Here is a 17802-nt window from a genome sequence, read left to right as displayed (position 1 = left end):
ACCCTGCTAGAACCGCTTATCACTGGGATAATACCACCAATACTAGGTTTTCAACTAGTACTAAAACTTGGTTACCAGTGGCTGAAAATTATATGGAAATCAATTTAAGGAGACACAAGGAGGCTAAGAGGAGTCATTACAAGGACTAAATGTACTATAGAGATTATAACTAACGATGCAAATATTTTATTTATAAAGATACACAAGATTACCTTTGAAGGCTCAGGTATTCAAGCCTACAGTAAATAAATGAAAAGAATACCCAAAATGCTTGCGGCGTCTTCCTTTGTTTGGCTACGTTAATTAAACAATTATGAGATGAACCAAAAAACCTTACAAAATATCAATATTGTTGTTTATATTATAAACGTATACAGTGTACTAACAAATTAGGTAGAGGTACTTTTAGTGTAATTATCCTTATGATCCTCATTTTAATCACATTGAAATAAGATAATCGTAATAAGCCTTAATTTTACGAGAAATTTAAGAAATAGTTAAGTAAGGTAGTTTGTTTATTACTAAACATTCTGTGTTAATAACAACACTACTACCACATCAATGTTATCTTTCAAATCTTTTAGCTATCACTGGCTACTTCATTATTGAAGTGAATTTTATTTATTTTATTTTTTATTGTAATGGTACAAATTACAGAAAACAGATTACATCATTATTTTTAATATTAATATTACATATCACTGTATTGCTTATGTGAGATAAAAAATCGACATTGTCAGACGACGGTATTGTCGAATCAAATTTACAAAACTGACGTTGGTGATAACTTCAAAGAGCATCATCAATAGTCAAAATGAAAGTTTTTAAAATCTCGAAAAACGTCTTTTGATGTGTATTTTATTTCTACTATAATGGTACAAGTTATAGAAAATAGATTACAACATTATTTTAAATATTATATCATTGTATTGCTTATTTGTGAGATAACAAAGCGACATTGACAGACGACGACATTATCGGTAAAAAAATTACGAAACTGACCCTGCTGACATCTTAAAAAAAGCAACGTCAATAAGCCACAAGAACAAAACACTTATTGGCAGAAAAATTGAATGTTTTTAAAATCACGAATAACATCTTTTCATTTTATATTTTAAATTGATCTTTAAAACTATCTATACCTATTTCTTAGCACCTTGTATAAGAAAATTTATTTTTCAGGTATACCAAAGTCTAGTCAGTCTCCGCAAGGAGCCACTCCCCCATGGAACTTACCATATTCAAGCGCTCACCGAGAACACTCTGATTCTAATCCGTCACCTGATTACTCATGATACCTACGCTCTCGTGTTCAACGTGGGAACTACAACGGATACCGTTGATTTGAGTGTCGTACCTTTCTTGAGTGAACCCATCACGGTTTATACTTCAAGTGTACATTCTAACAAATTAGCCGGGTGAGTGAAAGGAATCAATATTTTTATTACTATTCTCTTAATTCTGTAATAAATAACTCGAGCCTTTCAGAAATTTCGTTTCACAAAATTCTGATTTATGTTGTTTGTCTGAGTTATGTTGGTTTTCTAAAATTTGAAGCATAAATCAGAATTTAAAAAAAAAATTTTGGAATAACCAAAATTTGTTTTTTTTTTAAAGGTATATTCCATTCATCTCTATCATTATCGTCAATTATATTTCCCATTGTTTGGCACGTGACTCTTCTAAGCAGAGACTTTAGTCCAAAGTCTGGCACAATGGATCAATCTTTTCCAAGGGTTGTGAACCTTCTTCGACATGCAGGTTTCACCACGATGTTTTCCTTCGCCTTTACCGAGATGTGCTGCTATTAAAAATTAACTAACAAATTGAAGTCTTCGGTAAATGCTGCTATAAGGATTTAACCCGTCGTCGTCCTCTCAATTGAAGAACAATCATCCCCCTCTGGTTTAGCACCGCTCTTATCACATTATTGTTAAATGTAATCGTATTAGTATCTTCTAAATGTTGTATTTTCATAATTTATTAAAGGAAATTATTTTTCCACATTACAGGTCCGATGTGCAAACCAACTGAACTTTATTAGCTATGATAGTTTGAAATTTGTTTGTGTAAATATATATTCATTACCTGGTACAATTTATTATTGTATAAACTCTATAATGAAGAAAATTACACCCAGGAAAAATACTTCACGTGGCTATTTGTATTCGCTATTGGTTGTTTGATGTACTTGGAAACATATTTGACGTACAAACAAACATGCAAACACTATAATAATAATAATAATAATAATAATACACATGGACACACACATAAACAACCACAAATTACACCCAAAGTCACGAGAGAAACAAACGTAGACCATACAAATATTTCTCCCTGCCCGGCAATCGAACCTGGGACCTCTGCGTAGCACTCCGGTATGGTAACCGTTCGGCCACAGAGACAGTTAAAACTTTTTAAAAGTTAACTGACAAATAACAATATGACCATCTACACATGGAGCCAAATAAGGAGTTAAAGTAATAAAATTTAATATGGCCATAGTGCGGACGGTTTACTTGCGTATTTACCTATTTGTCTCCTGTCATGAGCTTCGAGAAATCGACCAGCGCACGGTAACTCGAGTTTGGTGTTTGATGTATTTGTGTACCAGGCGAACAAGGCAAACACTTCGTTACACGCGGTAATCACACGTGGTGATTGTTTACCAAATATATCAAATACGTAAATACAAATAGTTACGTGAAGTGCCACCATAAGACCAGCTCGGATAAAAAAAGATTATCAGCATAGCAAACAAACTGTGTTGCCCACATGAATAAAGCGAGTTTTCAAAATCAGAGTGTCTGTAATCACACTTCAGATTGTACTGCTGGAGTCACTTCATAAGATGCTCGTGGTTCGGTAGGACTTTAAGGAGCATTTGTACACCTGAAACGCAGACAATTAATCAAATAACTTGCGTGCTCAAACTTTCACTCCTGATGCCTCGCTTTGTACAATTCTGAACCGACTGCGAGACCTCAAATTTGGTATCGCCGATCTTGCATTTTGGTCGAAAAAGACAACTCATCAACATTTTAACTCGCCGTAATGACAGAGAATTACAATTATCTGGAATTACAAGGAACGGAATTCACTCCACACCCATTTCCCAGAACCTCCAGACCAGAACTACTTCCCAAATTGGTCCCACAGACCTACAAACCGTAGAGCCACAGAGGTTATTGAAACTGACATTAAACCTGACCAAAACAAATTTCTTCAAATCTTTTAACCGTAGTCACTCTCTGAAAATCCAAATCACTGCATCATAACAATTAAGTAATTTGGTAATAGTTTCTGCTGTAAAAATTAATTTATTCAACACAACATTCATTGGTGATAGAAACGCAGTTGACCGTTAAAGATACGGTACAGTTTAGGTTTTTATTACATTATAATTTACCCTTATCATATTTACTACAGTTTAAACAAATGCAAAAATAATTTAAGTAGGTAAGTTTTTAGATGGAAATCAATCACAATAAATGTCGTAATCCATAAGCACTATAACGATAATAAAATCTATCGATAACTATCAGACAAAATGAATAATCCAACTGAAAAAATAACAATTTATGATTTTAATCTTCAAAGCTGTACCGAAAATTAATACAGGGTGATATTGGATTAATAATATAATCTTTCGCATAACGGATCCCTGCGGCTCAACATGAAACCGCAGCCATCATTCTCACCACGCCCAAAGCTCTAAAAGCACCCTCTCATCTCCTTCGCTCATAGACTATACGAATCTAAATACTCTTTCGTTGAATACAGAACACCTTCTGTGACCGGATAGATTTCAAAGCGCTTATTTGGTAGCATATCAAAGACGATCATTATATTTATTGTTTTACACATGCTTCGGTACCGGTCGGCAGTTGGCGAATGTTTTCGACGTCCGCCTTTGCTGCGGCTGCCGCGCGATGTTTTACAACTGAGTTGCGGTCACTATGTACACGTCAAACTATGGTTAGATATTTGCGGTAAGGGCAGATATGGAAGGGTCAAACTTCGAGTTGCTGGGAATTTATTGATTATTCTACGATTTGTTTTGTGTGTCGAAGAGGAAAATAGGGCAGTAATACAATTTCAATAGGAGATGATCTTTTTCTTTCCATGCCTGCAATATACACCAGTGGGTATGTCTCCTCCAATTCTCTTCAAGCTCTTTTGCCAGTCAAGACGGCGGGCAACCAAATCTTTACGTCATCTCTGTTGGGGTCAAGACTGTGATTAGATGTGAAGGGATCTAACCCCGCTTTAAGAGAGGTTAATCTATGAACGAGGAATGCAAAATTAAAGCATGAACGTAATAAAGCTCCCCGAAAGCTTCTACTAAAATATGACGAACACAAAATAAACCGAAAGCTTTTTAAAAACACTTCAAAATGTTATTGGACATTCAATTGAACAATCCGGTATGGCTATCAGCTCCACTCTTACAAAAATAAGGTACCTGACAAGCGACACTGCGATAACCCCAGATTAATGGCCCAAAAATAACCCCAGTGATTAATATTCGAAAACGGAAACGAGTAGCGATGACGATACATTTTCGAGAGGCTGTCGAAATCGAATTATCGACTCGGCGAAAATTCAAGAGTGTTAACTGGCGTTAACACGTGGCGTTAACGACAGGTTAACTACGATTGCTCGCTAATTTAATCTGAATTGGACCGAATTGTCTCCTAAACCGAATTGTCTTCAAGTGAATTAGCGCGGAAAGAGGCATAACATGGTTCTTCTAACACGTTACTCTCTCTTTGATGTGATACTTATGCGTTCTGGCAAGGTATTGATTGTGACGTGTGATTGTGATGTTCAGCAATATTTTCCACATGACCTATTTTATAAGTTGAATTGAAAGTAAACGTGCCAAATAATGTATGATACCATATACATAAAAGGCCAATAACTTATATTATTTTTGTTAAATGTGTACATATCAGTTAAGTTTTAAACCTGTAATCTTTCCACTGGATGTGACCTTGTCAATGCCATATCTTTTATTTTACATTTAACAAAACAATTCAATACGTATTTGCACACCCACCTATTATCCCGGTTTCAAGTTATCTGGAGCATGGAATGTTTGCAAAAATATTTTCACTATCACCTGGTACGGCTTCGGTACGGAATAAGAACACCGATAATGTTGCGGCATATTGAAAAATATTGCGTGGTTGGATGAACATTCCGCCGCCGAGACGGAGACACAGCGTCGCATCTCCTGTCAGTTCTTGACCGTGACCAGTGCAACGTGGCCGAAATATCGGGATAATACGAAGGTATGCAAACACATATTAAATTGCTTCAACCCGATTATCCCCATTTTATAACGCTAGAATTTTCAGTGGACTCATTAACAAGGAAAGTACTGCCTTTCCTGGACGAACGAGTTGACTAAAGAGATTACATAGAAATATCAAATGGCTAAGAAGAAGAGTTTTCAATATAACACATTAATTGCACTCAACAACAATAACATCAACGACAACAATAAAGACAATGTTCGAAGACCGGTTTTAAAGTAATATAATCGACATTTCCTCAAAACCGACTTGCTTCATTAATATCTATTTATATTGATCTAATAACAACTACATTATCCTCTAGATGTTCTAGTCTAGAATTTTCCTTTTAGACGTCACTATTTCCATCACTCTTTACAATTTTACAACTACCTGTACCACGTGTATCTGCTTTATGACTGATATTTTATGACAGATTAAAGATATATCAGATTCCACATTAGGTATAAAATGAATAAATAGAACTACTAGTTTTCTTACTACAACCTCAGTGTTCAAAATGCCGTCGTGTTTGAAAATTGTAGGCATTACAGTTGCTGTGGTGTTAGTAGTTGGGGTAGTGGTAGGGAGCATCACTTGGGCGATCCTAGCCAACAGAGGCCCGTCGCCTCCAGAGTTAAAAGAGCTAGACTGGTGGGAGCACACCGTTCTTTACCAGATCTATCCAAGGTCGTTCAAGGACAGCGATGGAGATGGTATTGGAGACTTAAAAGGTGGGTTAAGAAAAGGCCGTGAATTTGGCAATTCTTCCATTGTTTGTTGAACGTGCATTATGACATCATGTGTAACAACGGTACAATTGTAAAAATGTAGTTATGGCATAAGCAACCTAAAGTAGATATTATTAACTAAGAAAACAAAGTCGTTAATGCACTTTTAAGACCATAATGTTTATAATGTGTTAGTCGATGCAGCATTAGAACACAATTCAAATGGAACAGTTACATACAGTTTTTTTACTTTTTATTGAATTAATATTCAATTGTTTTTTGTGAAATTACTCCACTAGTTTGTTATAATTAAAAAGTTCGAACACTCAGAAAAATTCCTTCGATCCCGCCGGATTCGAACCGACGTCTTCTAGCTTACCGTGCCAGACTCTATACCAATTAAGCCACGGAACGAACCAGCGGACCTCACAAATTTTTCTATATGCTTGCGTAGTGTTTTTGTATTTGGTTTTTTCAACGACTTTTTAGTCGTAGCGCCATCTATGAGAAATCTATGTAAGATTTATCACCCATTTAGTACCTTTACAGTTACCAGTACTTTTTTACAGTTGGTATAGCGTCTGGCACGGTAAGCTAGAACACGTCGGTTCGAATCCGGCCGGATCGAAGGAATTTTTCTGAGTGTTCGATCTTTGTATTAATAATTATACATACAGTTTGTTATGTCCTTGAAAATTCCGCATTGTACAATTATTTTAAATGAAACTGTTTTTTTGTTTAATTTATGTATATTTTGCAAATCGTTTGGTTTTTTATGACACAAAATGTTGAGACGAACAAGTTGCGCGTCTGGTTTTAAGCGACATGCCTATCAATGACAGATGTAGTGCCACTCAGAGTTTTAAATCGCAAACATCTTCAGGTCCTAGTGACAGAATGCTGGGCGCAGTAGCAGGGACCTGCAACTGCGCCCGGCACTCTGAGACATAATTTGACAAGCGCCTTGTGCCTGAAATTTCCTCAGAATTCTTTATTTTACAAAACCGACATGCAGTAATACTCACATTACTATGCTTAGCGTCAGAAATAGGTAAGGTGACAATATTTCCCACGAAGAACTCTTTCGCAAGGAGTTCTGCTGCTTCTAAATTACTAGCTTACAAATATATATTATTTAGACATAAAATTTTGTTGTCGTAAATTGCAATAAGTTTTTTAATAATCTTCAGAATTGAGTAGTTTGCATTAATATTAGCCATAACTGGTTGATGACCATCTGAATCAACGGTGACCATGGGTCCTAAATCGTTCGAAATGTTGATTAGTTTTGGAATAAAACTAGGTGATTTAATTTGAAAAAAATTTCATTTCTAGTTTGTAGGAGTCGCGAAAACCTAAGAACTCTATAGTACAATTGTGCCTTTGCTACACAGTATGTGCAAAATGTTTGCCCTAGCTTCTATTTAAACATTCGATATGACTATATTTATCCGCATCGCAAATGGCGTACATTTGTTTTTTCAAACGAATCTACATTTCGGGCTCTTTATAGGTTCCATGATCTCGAGTGAGTGTTTCATAAACCCTTTCTTCTGCCACGTTGGCACCATGGACGTTTAATTAATTAAGAATCCAAACTATATCGTAAATGGACTCAAATTCGATTGACACAAGTACCGCGTTGGGTTTTTCGGTGATATGGACATGGCTAGCTCGAAAAACATTGTATCTCCAAATATTTTCATAGTTAAGTCTCCGCATACCAATGACAACATAACCCTTTTAACAGATAATGGCTTTAGATACAAAATAATACCGAACTAACAACAATTATGAAGAATATTTCAGTACACTTTGGTATAAAGAAAACTAAAGGAACAAAAGAAAGCCAAAGAATTATATATTTTTATCAGACTTGCTCGTAAACAGTGTCATGACATGCAGGCAAACTAGACCGTAATGTCCTAAATTATGCCTACGGGCTTTTTCAATACATTATCGCCCTACGGACTTGTTTAGTCAATATTGAACAAAAAGTTTTTGTGCTCGAAAAATCGGGACGTTTACTTCGCATAAGCTTGAAGTATAAAATTCTGCAGTATTTTTAGAATTTGGAAATTATTTATTTTATATCTAATACAATGCGGGCATTGGGGCTGCATGCGTCTGTGCCCTTTATAACATTTTGGATCGAGTTGTATTGTCTATGGGAGAACAGCTGGCAATCTGTTTAAAAGAAACCGCCATTTGCAAAATCCGTAAATTGTCGTGTTGTGAAGCGATATTTACTCATACAAGAAATAAGTTATCGTTGTATCTATTGCCTCGCAAAGGCGATGAAAAACATTGCATACATATAAAATATTCGCCATACTTATTAACAGGGAATCGCATTAAGCAGAAAAAAGCTTTATGTCTTTGTAATAAGGCCGAAAAAGACGCTTTGTATTTCGCGTCTGCGATCAGAGCAGTAGGGCTAGCACGATAGGGCGCGACTAGCACGAGAGCGAATAAAGCACGAGATACTGCTATTCTCGCATAGATATGTCGCGCCTTATCGTGCTAGCCCTACAGAAGCGAAATGTATGTACAACGTCGTTGCCGCCTTTATTTCATGAACATAAAGTTTTTTTCTGACCGGCTTGTAATAAGTATAGCAACTCCGTAATAGTTGTATGGGTTCGTAAGAATACGTAATCCCAAATGTTTGGCTACGCGGTCGAACTTCAAATTTACTATCTCCCACAACCGTAATACATTTTTGCACAAACACGCTTCAACTTCGGCGCCTAGCCATTCTCGGGTTGGATTTCCCATAGGCGTATAATATCGGTAAATAACTTGTCGGTATGGGTATTGAGTTTTGGTGTCCTACCCATTTTTGTTATTGGGCCGATTCACCTCTGGCTCACAGTAAAGGAAACGTCGTGATGAAACCTGCTTGTTGAAGAAAGTTTCACAACCCTTGGTAAACGTATCAAATCTCCAACCTGGATTTAACCATTCTTAGACCACGCCCAGAAATAGGACGTATCGTGGATTGATGATGATGACAATGACAGATTAAGAATAAACTACATGTTAACAAAACCAATGTCAACTCTTTTTCCCACTAATTACCTAAAGGTCTCAAATTAGGCCTGTATTATGAGTACCAGAACAACGGAATTCACTCCGGGGCACCCAGAACACCCAAACCAGAAGTTTTTGGAAAATTTCATTTCCCAAATTGGTCTTACCGCGAATCGAACCCGGAACCTCCTCACAATATAAACCAATAAGCTACCAACATCGTCAAACTCTGATCTGATACTACGCTTAGCCATAAAACAAAGAATTTCCTTTTTCGAGAGCAAAAAGTTGATGGAGTAACGGGATACAATTGTTGTAATTTTTAGGAATAACAAGCCAGTTGGAACACTTCGTGGATGCGGGAGTGGGAGCCATCTGGATGTCTCCGATCTTCACTTCGCCCATGGTGGACTTCGGGTACGATATCAGCGACTTCTACAACATACACTACGAATACGGCACTATGGAGGACTTCGATGAGCTGCTGGCCAAAGCCCATGAACTTGGTAAGGAGAGTACAACAATATATGTAGAAACAAATGGCTTGATTGACATTAACAATAATAAATAAAATAATGAACCAGATAACCACTCCAACTATCTGGTGTCAAATTAGGAAATTTCACGTACTATGAGTACCAGAGCAACGGAAATCACTACCTGGAAGACTCAGAACAGAACCAAATTAGAAAACACTATTTCCCACATTGATCCTACTGGGAACCCAGCCCATAGTGCAAACCATTGAACCAATGATGATTAAATGCAACGTTAAATTTCATAACGGAGCAGTAGCCCCTGACGAGATGGCAACTGTTGAAAATTCCCATAATTATGTGTAACAAAAAGTAACAATTAATTGGTATTAATTCGTAATTAATTATTTTGTGTTACACATAATTATCGGTACATTTAAAAGATCTATATCAGCAGTAGTAGTAAGTGCTGATAAGGACGACTATAAACATACACATACAGTTAATGGATACTTTTTAATCGAGAGGTCGATAGTTCAAAATTTTGTGAATATTCAGTTGGTATAATTTATCGACGAAGTCTACATGTCGAAGATGAGTCATAACCCTTGAAAAAGTGTGATATTCTCAACCCGTATTAGAAAAGAAATTTATAATAATTTATTAGATTAGAAATCATCTCCACAGAGGAAGAACGTGCCCAACAGTAAAGTAAAATACATTTCTTTCTTCAAAACCTGTTTTTCTTTCACGTTCCTTTAGGAATTAGAGTACTTCTAGACTACGTACCGAACCACGCCAGTAATGAATCGGAGTACTTCATCAAGTCTGAAGCGCGAGAACCTGGCTTCGAGGACTTCTTCGTGTGGGCAGATCCTAGGCCTGGCCCTGACAACGGGACAAACAGACTTGTGCCTTCTAATTGGGTAATATGAAAAATATTCTTTACAATGAAATCGCTTACTAAAATATATTTGATATATATATAATATAATTTGATATATAGATAACAATAAAATTTATTAAAAGTCAAATAGTTGAAAGGTAAATTAGCTCGAGGGTATTTATAATAACTTTTACAAAAGGGTGAATGGAAACAAGCAACCAATCTGGGTCAAAACGACACAGTAACTGGAACACAAAATGACAAAATTATATCGGCCTGAATCAATTTATTTCAAGATAATTGTCCATTTGTACATTCCATTACGAATAATATTCGGTATTATACATAAATAGATAAGAACGACACGATAAGGAGAATTGGACTTTCATTTTAATGATTTTCCCTCAAAACTTGAGCGAAGTTTGCTAAAAGTGTTTTTGTGTCGCTCCCTTGAAATATTTTATGTCCATTCTCTCAACTACTACTGATTTACGAAATATGAAGAAAAGTCAGAAATTTAACAATCAGTGTCGCTTTATTTGATACGAGGCCTGTACCCCACCTACGCTGGGGTCAGGCTCGCCCTGCGGCGCGTGGTCGGGTTCAGTGGTGTACTCATGCTCTTTGATGGCACAGCAGTTAGTGCTACGAGCGCTTGATGAGGAGTTCGATTCTCGATTTGGACCAATTTAAGAAACGAACATTTCTAAGTTGGTTTTGGTCTGAGTATTCTGGGTTTTCGTTGTTTTGGTATTCATAGTACAGGAAATTAGGCAGTAGTTTGACATTTTCCCCCTAAATACTTCTCACTTGGCATATCTTTCAAGGAAATGGAATCTAACAGAGAGACGGTCGAGATACAACAACGCTATAATAAGTATCTCATTTCCACTACAGGGAGAAGTATGCCTTACATTATACAATTGTGATATATTATACTCGTAATCGCTTCCGTATATTATCTCCATACGATAGCGTGCGTACGCTTCGGGATTCGCCCTATGTGGACCTCGGCCTACGGCCTCGGCACTTATCACTTTGTTTTAAAAAATTTAATAACTTTTTAAATATAAAAATTGCAAAAATATTTTTTTTACCACTAATTTTTATCAAACAAACTTAGAAGAAATCTTTTCGGGCCAATGTTCAGTCCAAGCACAGCAAGGTTTTTCAACAGCCATTTACATAAAAAATTACGGTTATATCGAAAACAAAATTTTTACCCGAATTGATTGAAGCCATGCCATTTTTAGTCGAATTAGAAAAAAAATTTATCTACCGCCAAAAAGTTTGTATGGCAGCCATATTGAAAAAAGGCGAAAAATAAATTTTGGCCGTAAATTATTATCAAATACCTATAGAGACCCCTACCGCCGATTTTCAGTTGAATTAGAGCTGATTTTTATAAACTTGCATGGCGGTCATATTGAAAAGTAGCGAAAAACTAATGTTGATCACAAATTATTATCAAGCACTCCTAAAGACACCACATGCCAATTTTCAAAGGGATCAGAGCAATTTTTTATTACCGCCAACGAACGCTTGTATGGCGGCCAAATTTGAAAATGGTGAAAAACTAATTTCGAGTCTAAATTATTATCCGGCACTTCTAGCGGCCTCCATCTGCCAATTTTCAGCCGAAACAAAGCAAGTCTCTTTCGGCAGCTATTTTAAACGAAAATAAACGCATATATGGCAGCAATATTAAAAAATGGCGAAAAAAACTTATGATCCCAAATTATATGATTAGGAACTCCTAAAGACCCTCCATACCAATTTTCAGCCGGATCGAAGCAAGTTTTTATTCAGCCGCCATTTTGAATTCGCCATCTTGAAATTTTTTTGACACAGGCAGACTTTTTTTGACCACTGTTACCCTCTATGACATTCCTTCGAGCACCTTGTACCTATCTCTAATAGTTTCCGTTATAGAAGACCTTGAAATTTGTATTGCGGCCATGTTGTTTATTTGAATTTCGAACATTTTTTACATTCGGCGGAAATTGCCCAGGGTGCACCTCATAAAAGCGCACAAATATCCGCTCCATATATTATAATTTTTACAGGCCGTTCACATCTACTACTACAATATAATTGAATAAAAGTAAATACAAACACGTGAAATTCGTTTATAGCTTAGTTACAGATAATGTAGAGTACATAGCACTTGTTGATTTTCTGCCATGACCTGTAATGGATAAGAACACACTATAAATTAATATACATAAACAAACCATAAAAATAAGTATGCAATTTGCAGCAAAAGCCTTTTTGGAACCACATTTATATAATAAAATAAACAAAATAATTGGAATATAAATAATAAAATTCAAACAATAACCAATGTCAAAGCTCACTTAAAAAGATGGCTTCTAACTTAATCCTATAATGAAACAGAAGACCTTATTGAGCGCGTCGTCTCGTATATAGTATTTTTGCCTCATAATGTTTAATACGCGGTTTCGACACCGTTGACTTGAATACAATAGTTAAAATGTTTACTGTGACATTATGTTATTAAACCCAAAAAACTAAATTTCGTAAGGCTGTAAATGGTACAATGTTTTATTATGTATATTATATTTGTAGTATTGACATTAGAACTCTAAAATAAACTAACACCCATTGTTATTTTTTGAGACTTTTAATTAATTTGTAAGATTCATTTCATATTTGCAACTGTGGATCGAGAAGCGACCTAACATTATTGTCCCTTGCTAGTAGCACAGTGACTGTGCTAGTGGTGCTAAAAATACCTTGTGTAAAGATTTATCTATCTTGTAATTCTGAAAGGTGGGAACCTGGTGGCTTGACACATAGGTATTTGTATGCTTAGTTTAGGTTAGTTAAATAAAATATGGTTACTACAGTTCCTATTCAGTGTAAACTGCACCTAGCTGTTATATGTATTTTTGGAGGAAAACAACTTCATTATAATGCAAAAGCTATCATAAAAATACTCCATAAGACACAAATGTAATAAACTTGCGTACCGGGATTATTAGTAAATAATAAATAACGCACACACTCAACATAGCCCCGCACTAGGGAAACCCTGTGTCGCGGGTGCCATAGACACACACATAGACAACCACAAATTACACCCGAACTCACGAGAGAAATAAATGTAAGCCATACAAACATTTCTCCCGGCCCGGGAATCGAACCTGGGACCTCTGCGTGGCAGTCCGGCATGGTAACCGTTCGGCCACGGAGGCAGTTAATGTTAAAGTCGAAAGCTAATGTAAGATTTTTTTTAATGTCGAATACGATTGAAACCGTTATTGGTCTAGACATCATGTACATGGATCGGATGAATGTGAGTAGAGTGGCGAAAGAGATATATAGGACCAACGTGGAAGGATGAGATGTAATATGTTAGTTGAAACTCTGTTGGAAATTTTCAGATCAGTCAGTTTGGAGGATCAGTGTGGGAATGGAGTGAAATCCGTCAGCAATATTATCTTCACCAGTTTGCTATCCAACAAGCGGACTTTAATTTTAGAAACCCAGCTGTAAGACAGGAGATGTTAAACATTCTGGGATTCTGGTTCACGAAAGGAGTTGATGGCTTCAGGTTGGATGCTCTTCCCCATCTCTTTGAAACCGCACCTAATAGTTCCGGGATATATCCCGATGAACCATTGACTGGAAACATGTTCCTGAATCCCGACCAACCTGGGTACACCACTCAAGAACACGTCAGAGATGTGATGGAGTTGTACGATGTAGTTTACGAGTGGAGAGACTTCTCTGACGAATTTGAAAAAGAATTTAACACCGAAACCAAGTAAGTAATCCTATCAAACATGTTTCAATACAACAGAGCGGTTCCTATTTATCATTAAATTATTATTACCATTAAATAATTGCTGGGATTTCAGAGTGGCATTGTCTAATTAAAATGATTTTATTTAAATCAAATTTTGCTCATCGTATTGTTAGTAAGGATGCAACATTAACAACAATAATACAAGGATCCACAGCTCCACTTTAAATAGGAAACGTTTAGCTAAAATAATTTAATTATACAAATACTCAGATCCACTTTAATAAAATTACCTAAGTTAATCTTTTGAATTTGAATTTTCACTATTTACAGAATCCTACTTGCAGAAGCTTACTCGAATATTAGAAACACGATGCTGTACTATGGCAACGAGCGCGACCGCACCGGGTGTCATTTTCCCTTCAACTTCGACTTTATCACAAGTCTATCTTCGTGGTCTACTGCCAGGGACTTTGTCTACGTCATACTTCGATGGCTAACTTATATGCCTGCTGGACATGTTCCTAATTGGGTGGTAAGTAATAGATATAATAATAAGTAATAACTGCCTCCGTGGCCGAACGGTTACCATGCCGGACTGCCACGCAGAGGTCCCAGGTTCGATTCCCGGGCCGGGAGAAATAGTTGTATGGCCTACAATTATTTCTCTCGTGAGTTTGGGTGTAATTTGTGGTTGTCTATATGTGTGTCCATGGCACCCGCGACACAGGGTTTCCCTAGTGCGGGGCTATGTTGAGTGTGTGCGTTATTTATTATTTATTATTATTATTATTAGATAAACAACGTTGTAGAGGAATGTAAAATATTTATCAAGGGCAAAAACGAAGCACAGGTAAATGTAGACCTACAAATACCGATAGCAAAACTTTCTAAATTCAATGTAACACTTATTTTGCATTACAAGTGTGTGCTTCTCAAGGTTCATAACATCCCATGATACAAACAAAAGTTTATTACTCTCTACTAGTAACTGTAGTGGTGCGGCTAATTAATAGGTAAATAAATTTCTGTGAGCAGAACACAGGCTCGAAGTCATGATCATAAAGAAATGCTCATTTAGATAGGAACCAAACAGGACTCGTACACTGGCACTGGACCAAGGCCAGAATAACTGTTTGAAAGGTTTACTAGTCTCTGAAGTTCAACGCGTATTTCTAAATTTTGCTTGCATTTTAAAAATCAAAGATTGTTCGTGAAGTATAACAATCTTTAGAGGGAAAACATTATAGAGACCATGGCGGGTATTTTCATGACAGACGACAGAAAAATTCGAGGTACCGCCAACCTTAATAATAATTTGCATCTATTGTAACACAGTTTGGCAACCACGACAACAAGAGAATGCCATCGCGGTTCCGCACCGACATGGTTGATGGACTCAATGCTCTTAACATGATCCTGCCAGGAGTCGCAGTCACTTACCAAGGAGAGGAGATCGGCATGAGAGACGGCTACGTCAGTTGGGAAGACACTGTTGATGTAAATGCTTGTAACCAGGGAAACCCTGATAATTATTTGGATTTCTCCAGGGACCCTGCTAGAACCCCTTATCATTGGGATGATACCACCAGTGCTGGGTTCTCAACCAGTACTAATACGTGGTTGCCAGTGGCTGAAGATTATGTGGAAATCAATTTAAGGAGACAGAAAGAGGCTAATAGGAGTCATTACAAGGTACAAATTGATTATAGAGATTATAACTAACAATGCAAATATTTTATGTATAAAGATACACAAAACTATCTTTAAAGGCTTAGCTATTTAGGCCTGCATTAAATAAATGAAAAGAATACCCAAAATGCTTGCAGCATCTTCCTTTGTATAGCTACGTTACCTCTGACAGTGATGAAATGAGCCAAAAAAACTTACGAAATATCAATGAATGTTAATATAAAGTTATACAGGTTACTGATAAATTTGGTAGAAATACTTTTAGTGTAATTATCCTTATAATCCTCATTTTAATCACATTTAAATAAGATAATCGTAATAAGTTTGCCTTAATTTTACGAGAAATTTAAGAAATTGTTAAGTTAGTTTGTTTATTACTAAACATTTTGAAAGTTTTTAACTGTCACTGGCCACTTCATAGTTGAAGCGAATTTTATTTACTTTATTTTTTATTGTAATGGTACCAATTACAGAAAACAGATTACAATATTATTTTAAATATTAAATAAAATATCACTGTATTGCTTAAGTGAGATAATAAAGCTACATTGACAGATGATGATGTGTCATCTTGAAAAAACGTCTTATCAGTAAAATAGAAAGTTTTTAAAATCACGAATAACATCTTTTTATTTTGTATTTTAAATTGATCGTTAAAACTATCAATACCTATTTCTTAGCACCTTGTATAAGAAAATTTATTTTTCAGGTATACCAAAGTCTAGTCAGTCTCCGCAAGGAGCCGTCACTCTCCCATGGAACTTACCATATTCAAGCGCTCACCGAGAACACTCTGATTCTAATCCGTCACCTGATTACTCATGATACCTACGCTCTCGTGTTCAACGTGGGAACTACAACGGATACCGTTGATTTGAGTGTCGTACCTTTCTTGAGTGAACCCATCACGGTTTATACTTCAAGTGTACATTCTAACAAATTAGCCGGGTGAGTGAAACGAATCAATATTTTTATTATTATTCTCTTAATTCTGTAGCAAATAACTCAAGCCTACCAGAAATTACGTTTCACAAAAATTCAGATTTATACTCCAAATTTTGGTTTTCCAAAATTTGTTTTTTTAAAGGTATATTCCATTCATCTTTATCATTACTGTCAATTATATTTCCCATTGCTTGCCACGGGGCTCCCCTAAGGAGAGACTTTAGTCCAGAGTCTGGCACAATGGATCAATCTTTTCCAAGGGTTGTGAACCTTCTTCGACATGCAGGTTTCACCACGATGTTTTCCTTCGCCGTTACCGAGATGTGCTGCTATTAAAAATTAACTAAGTTATTGAAGTCTTCGGTAAATGCTGCTATAAGGATTTAACCCGTCGTCGTCCTCTCAATTGAAGAACAATCATTTTCCCTCTGGTTTACCACCGCTCTTATCACATTATTGTTAAACATAATTATATTAATGTCTTCTAAATAAGCATGTGTTTTCATAATTTGTTAAAAGCAAATTATTTTTTCATATTACAGATCCGATGTCCCGTTAGGTGATATGAGACTAGTGGCTGGCGAAGCCGTAGTACTAAAAGCAGCTCCAACCAAATGAAACATTATTAACAATGATAGTTAGAATTTTGTTTGTGTAAATAAATATTCATTACCTGTTTCAATTTGTTATTGATTAAGCTCTTTATTAAAGAAAATTCAAACCTGGAAACTTAATTGACAGTCAACGACGTTTGGTCCAAACATGTAGAGAGATACGGGATAATCTTTTCAGCAAAGAGAAACATTGTAACTACCCTTTAACGCTTATCCTAAGTTAATTGATGACACTACCGCGATAGACAATGTACGAGTTGTGAGTCGCACTCTACGATAATTCTTCGTTCTTTATGTACTTTGTGACTCTATAAAAAGCTATTTTAATAGATTGGTCTAAATTCTGTGCTATT

General features: G+C 36.2%; 2 protein-coding genes across 3 annotated transcripts in view; one reads left to right on the top strand and one right to left on the bottom strand.

Moving 5' to 3' along the window:
• The window catches only part of LOC113236526, a 121866-nt gene that overhangs the window by 94864 nt on the left and 9200 nt on the right, over positions 1–17802 (bottom strand). The gene's annotated exons all lie outside the window — the stretch shown is intronic.
• LOC113236485 (maltase A1-like) lies at positions 5208–17513 on the top strand. 2 transcript variants are annotated; one of them, XM_026472588.1, is made up of 8 exons: positions 5208–5300; positions 9394–9573; positions 10306–10469; positions 13837–14219; positions 14532–14733; positions 15537–15893; positions 16600–16838; positions 17378–17513. In XM_026472588.1, exons 2-8 carry the CDS (start codon positions 9447–9449, stop codon positions 17451–17453), a joined length of 1548 nt encoding a protein of 515 aa, XP_026328373.1. In that variant the 5' UTR covers positions 5208–5300; positions 9394–9446; the 3' UTR covers positions 17454–17513. The 2 variants fall into 2 exon arrangements, with proteins under 2 accessions (XP_026328373.1, XP_026328363.1); XM_026472578.1 differs by lacking the exon at positions 5208–5300 and adding an exon at positions 5814–6037.

Source organism: Hyposmocoma kahamanoa, unplaced genomic scaffold (assembly GCF_003589595.1).
Source record: "Hyposmocoma kahamanoa isolate Upper Pololo Valley unplaced genomic scaffold, ASM358959v1 102, whole genome shotgun sequence".
NCBI lineage: Eukaryota > Metazoa > Arthropoda > Insecta > Lepidoptera > Cosmopterigidae > Hyposmocoma > Hyposmocoma kahamanoa.
This window is presented reverse-complemented; position numbering and strand designations above follow the sequence as displayed.

Bases quoted from the DNA above. Each gene is read 5' to 3' on its own strand.
- LOC113236485 (XM_026472578.1), top strand. From the start codon at position 5,824: ATGCCGTCGTGTTTGAAAATTGTAGGCATTACAGTTGCTGTGGTGTTA. The intron at 14,220-14,531 runs GTAAGTAATCCT...CACTATTTACAG, and splicing joins GAATTTAACACCGAAACCAA to AATCCTACTTGCAGAAGCTT. The intron at 16,839-17,377 runs GTGAGTGAAACG...TTCATATTACAG, and splicing joins CATTCTAACAAATTAGCCGG to ATCCGATGTCCCGTTAGGTG.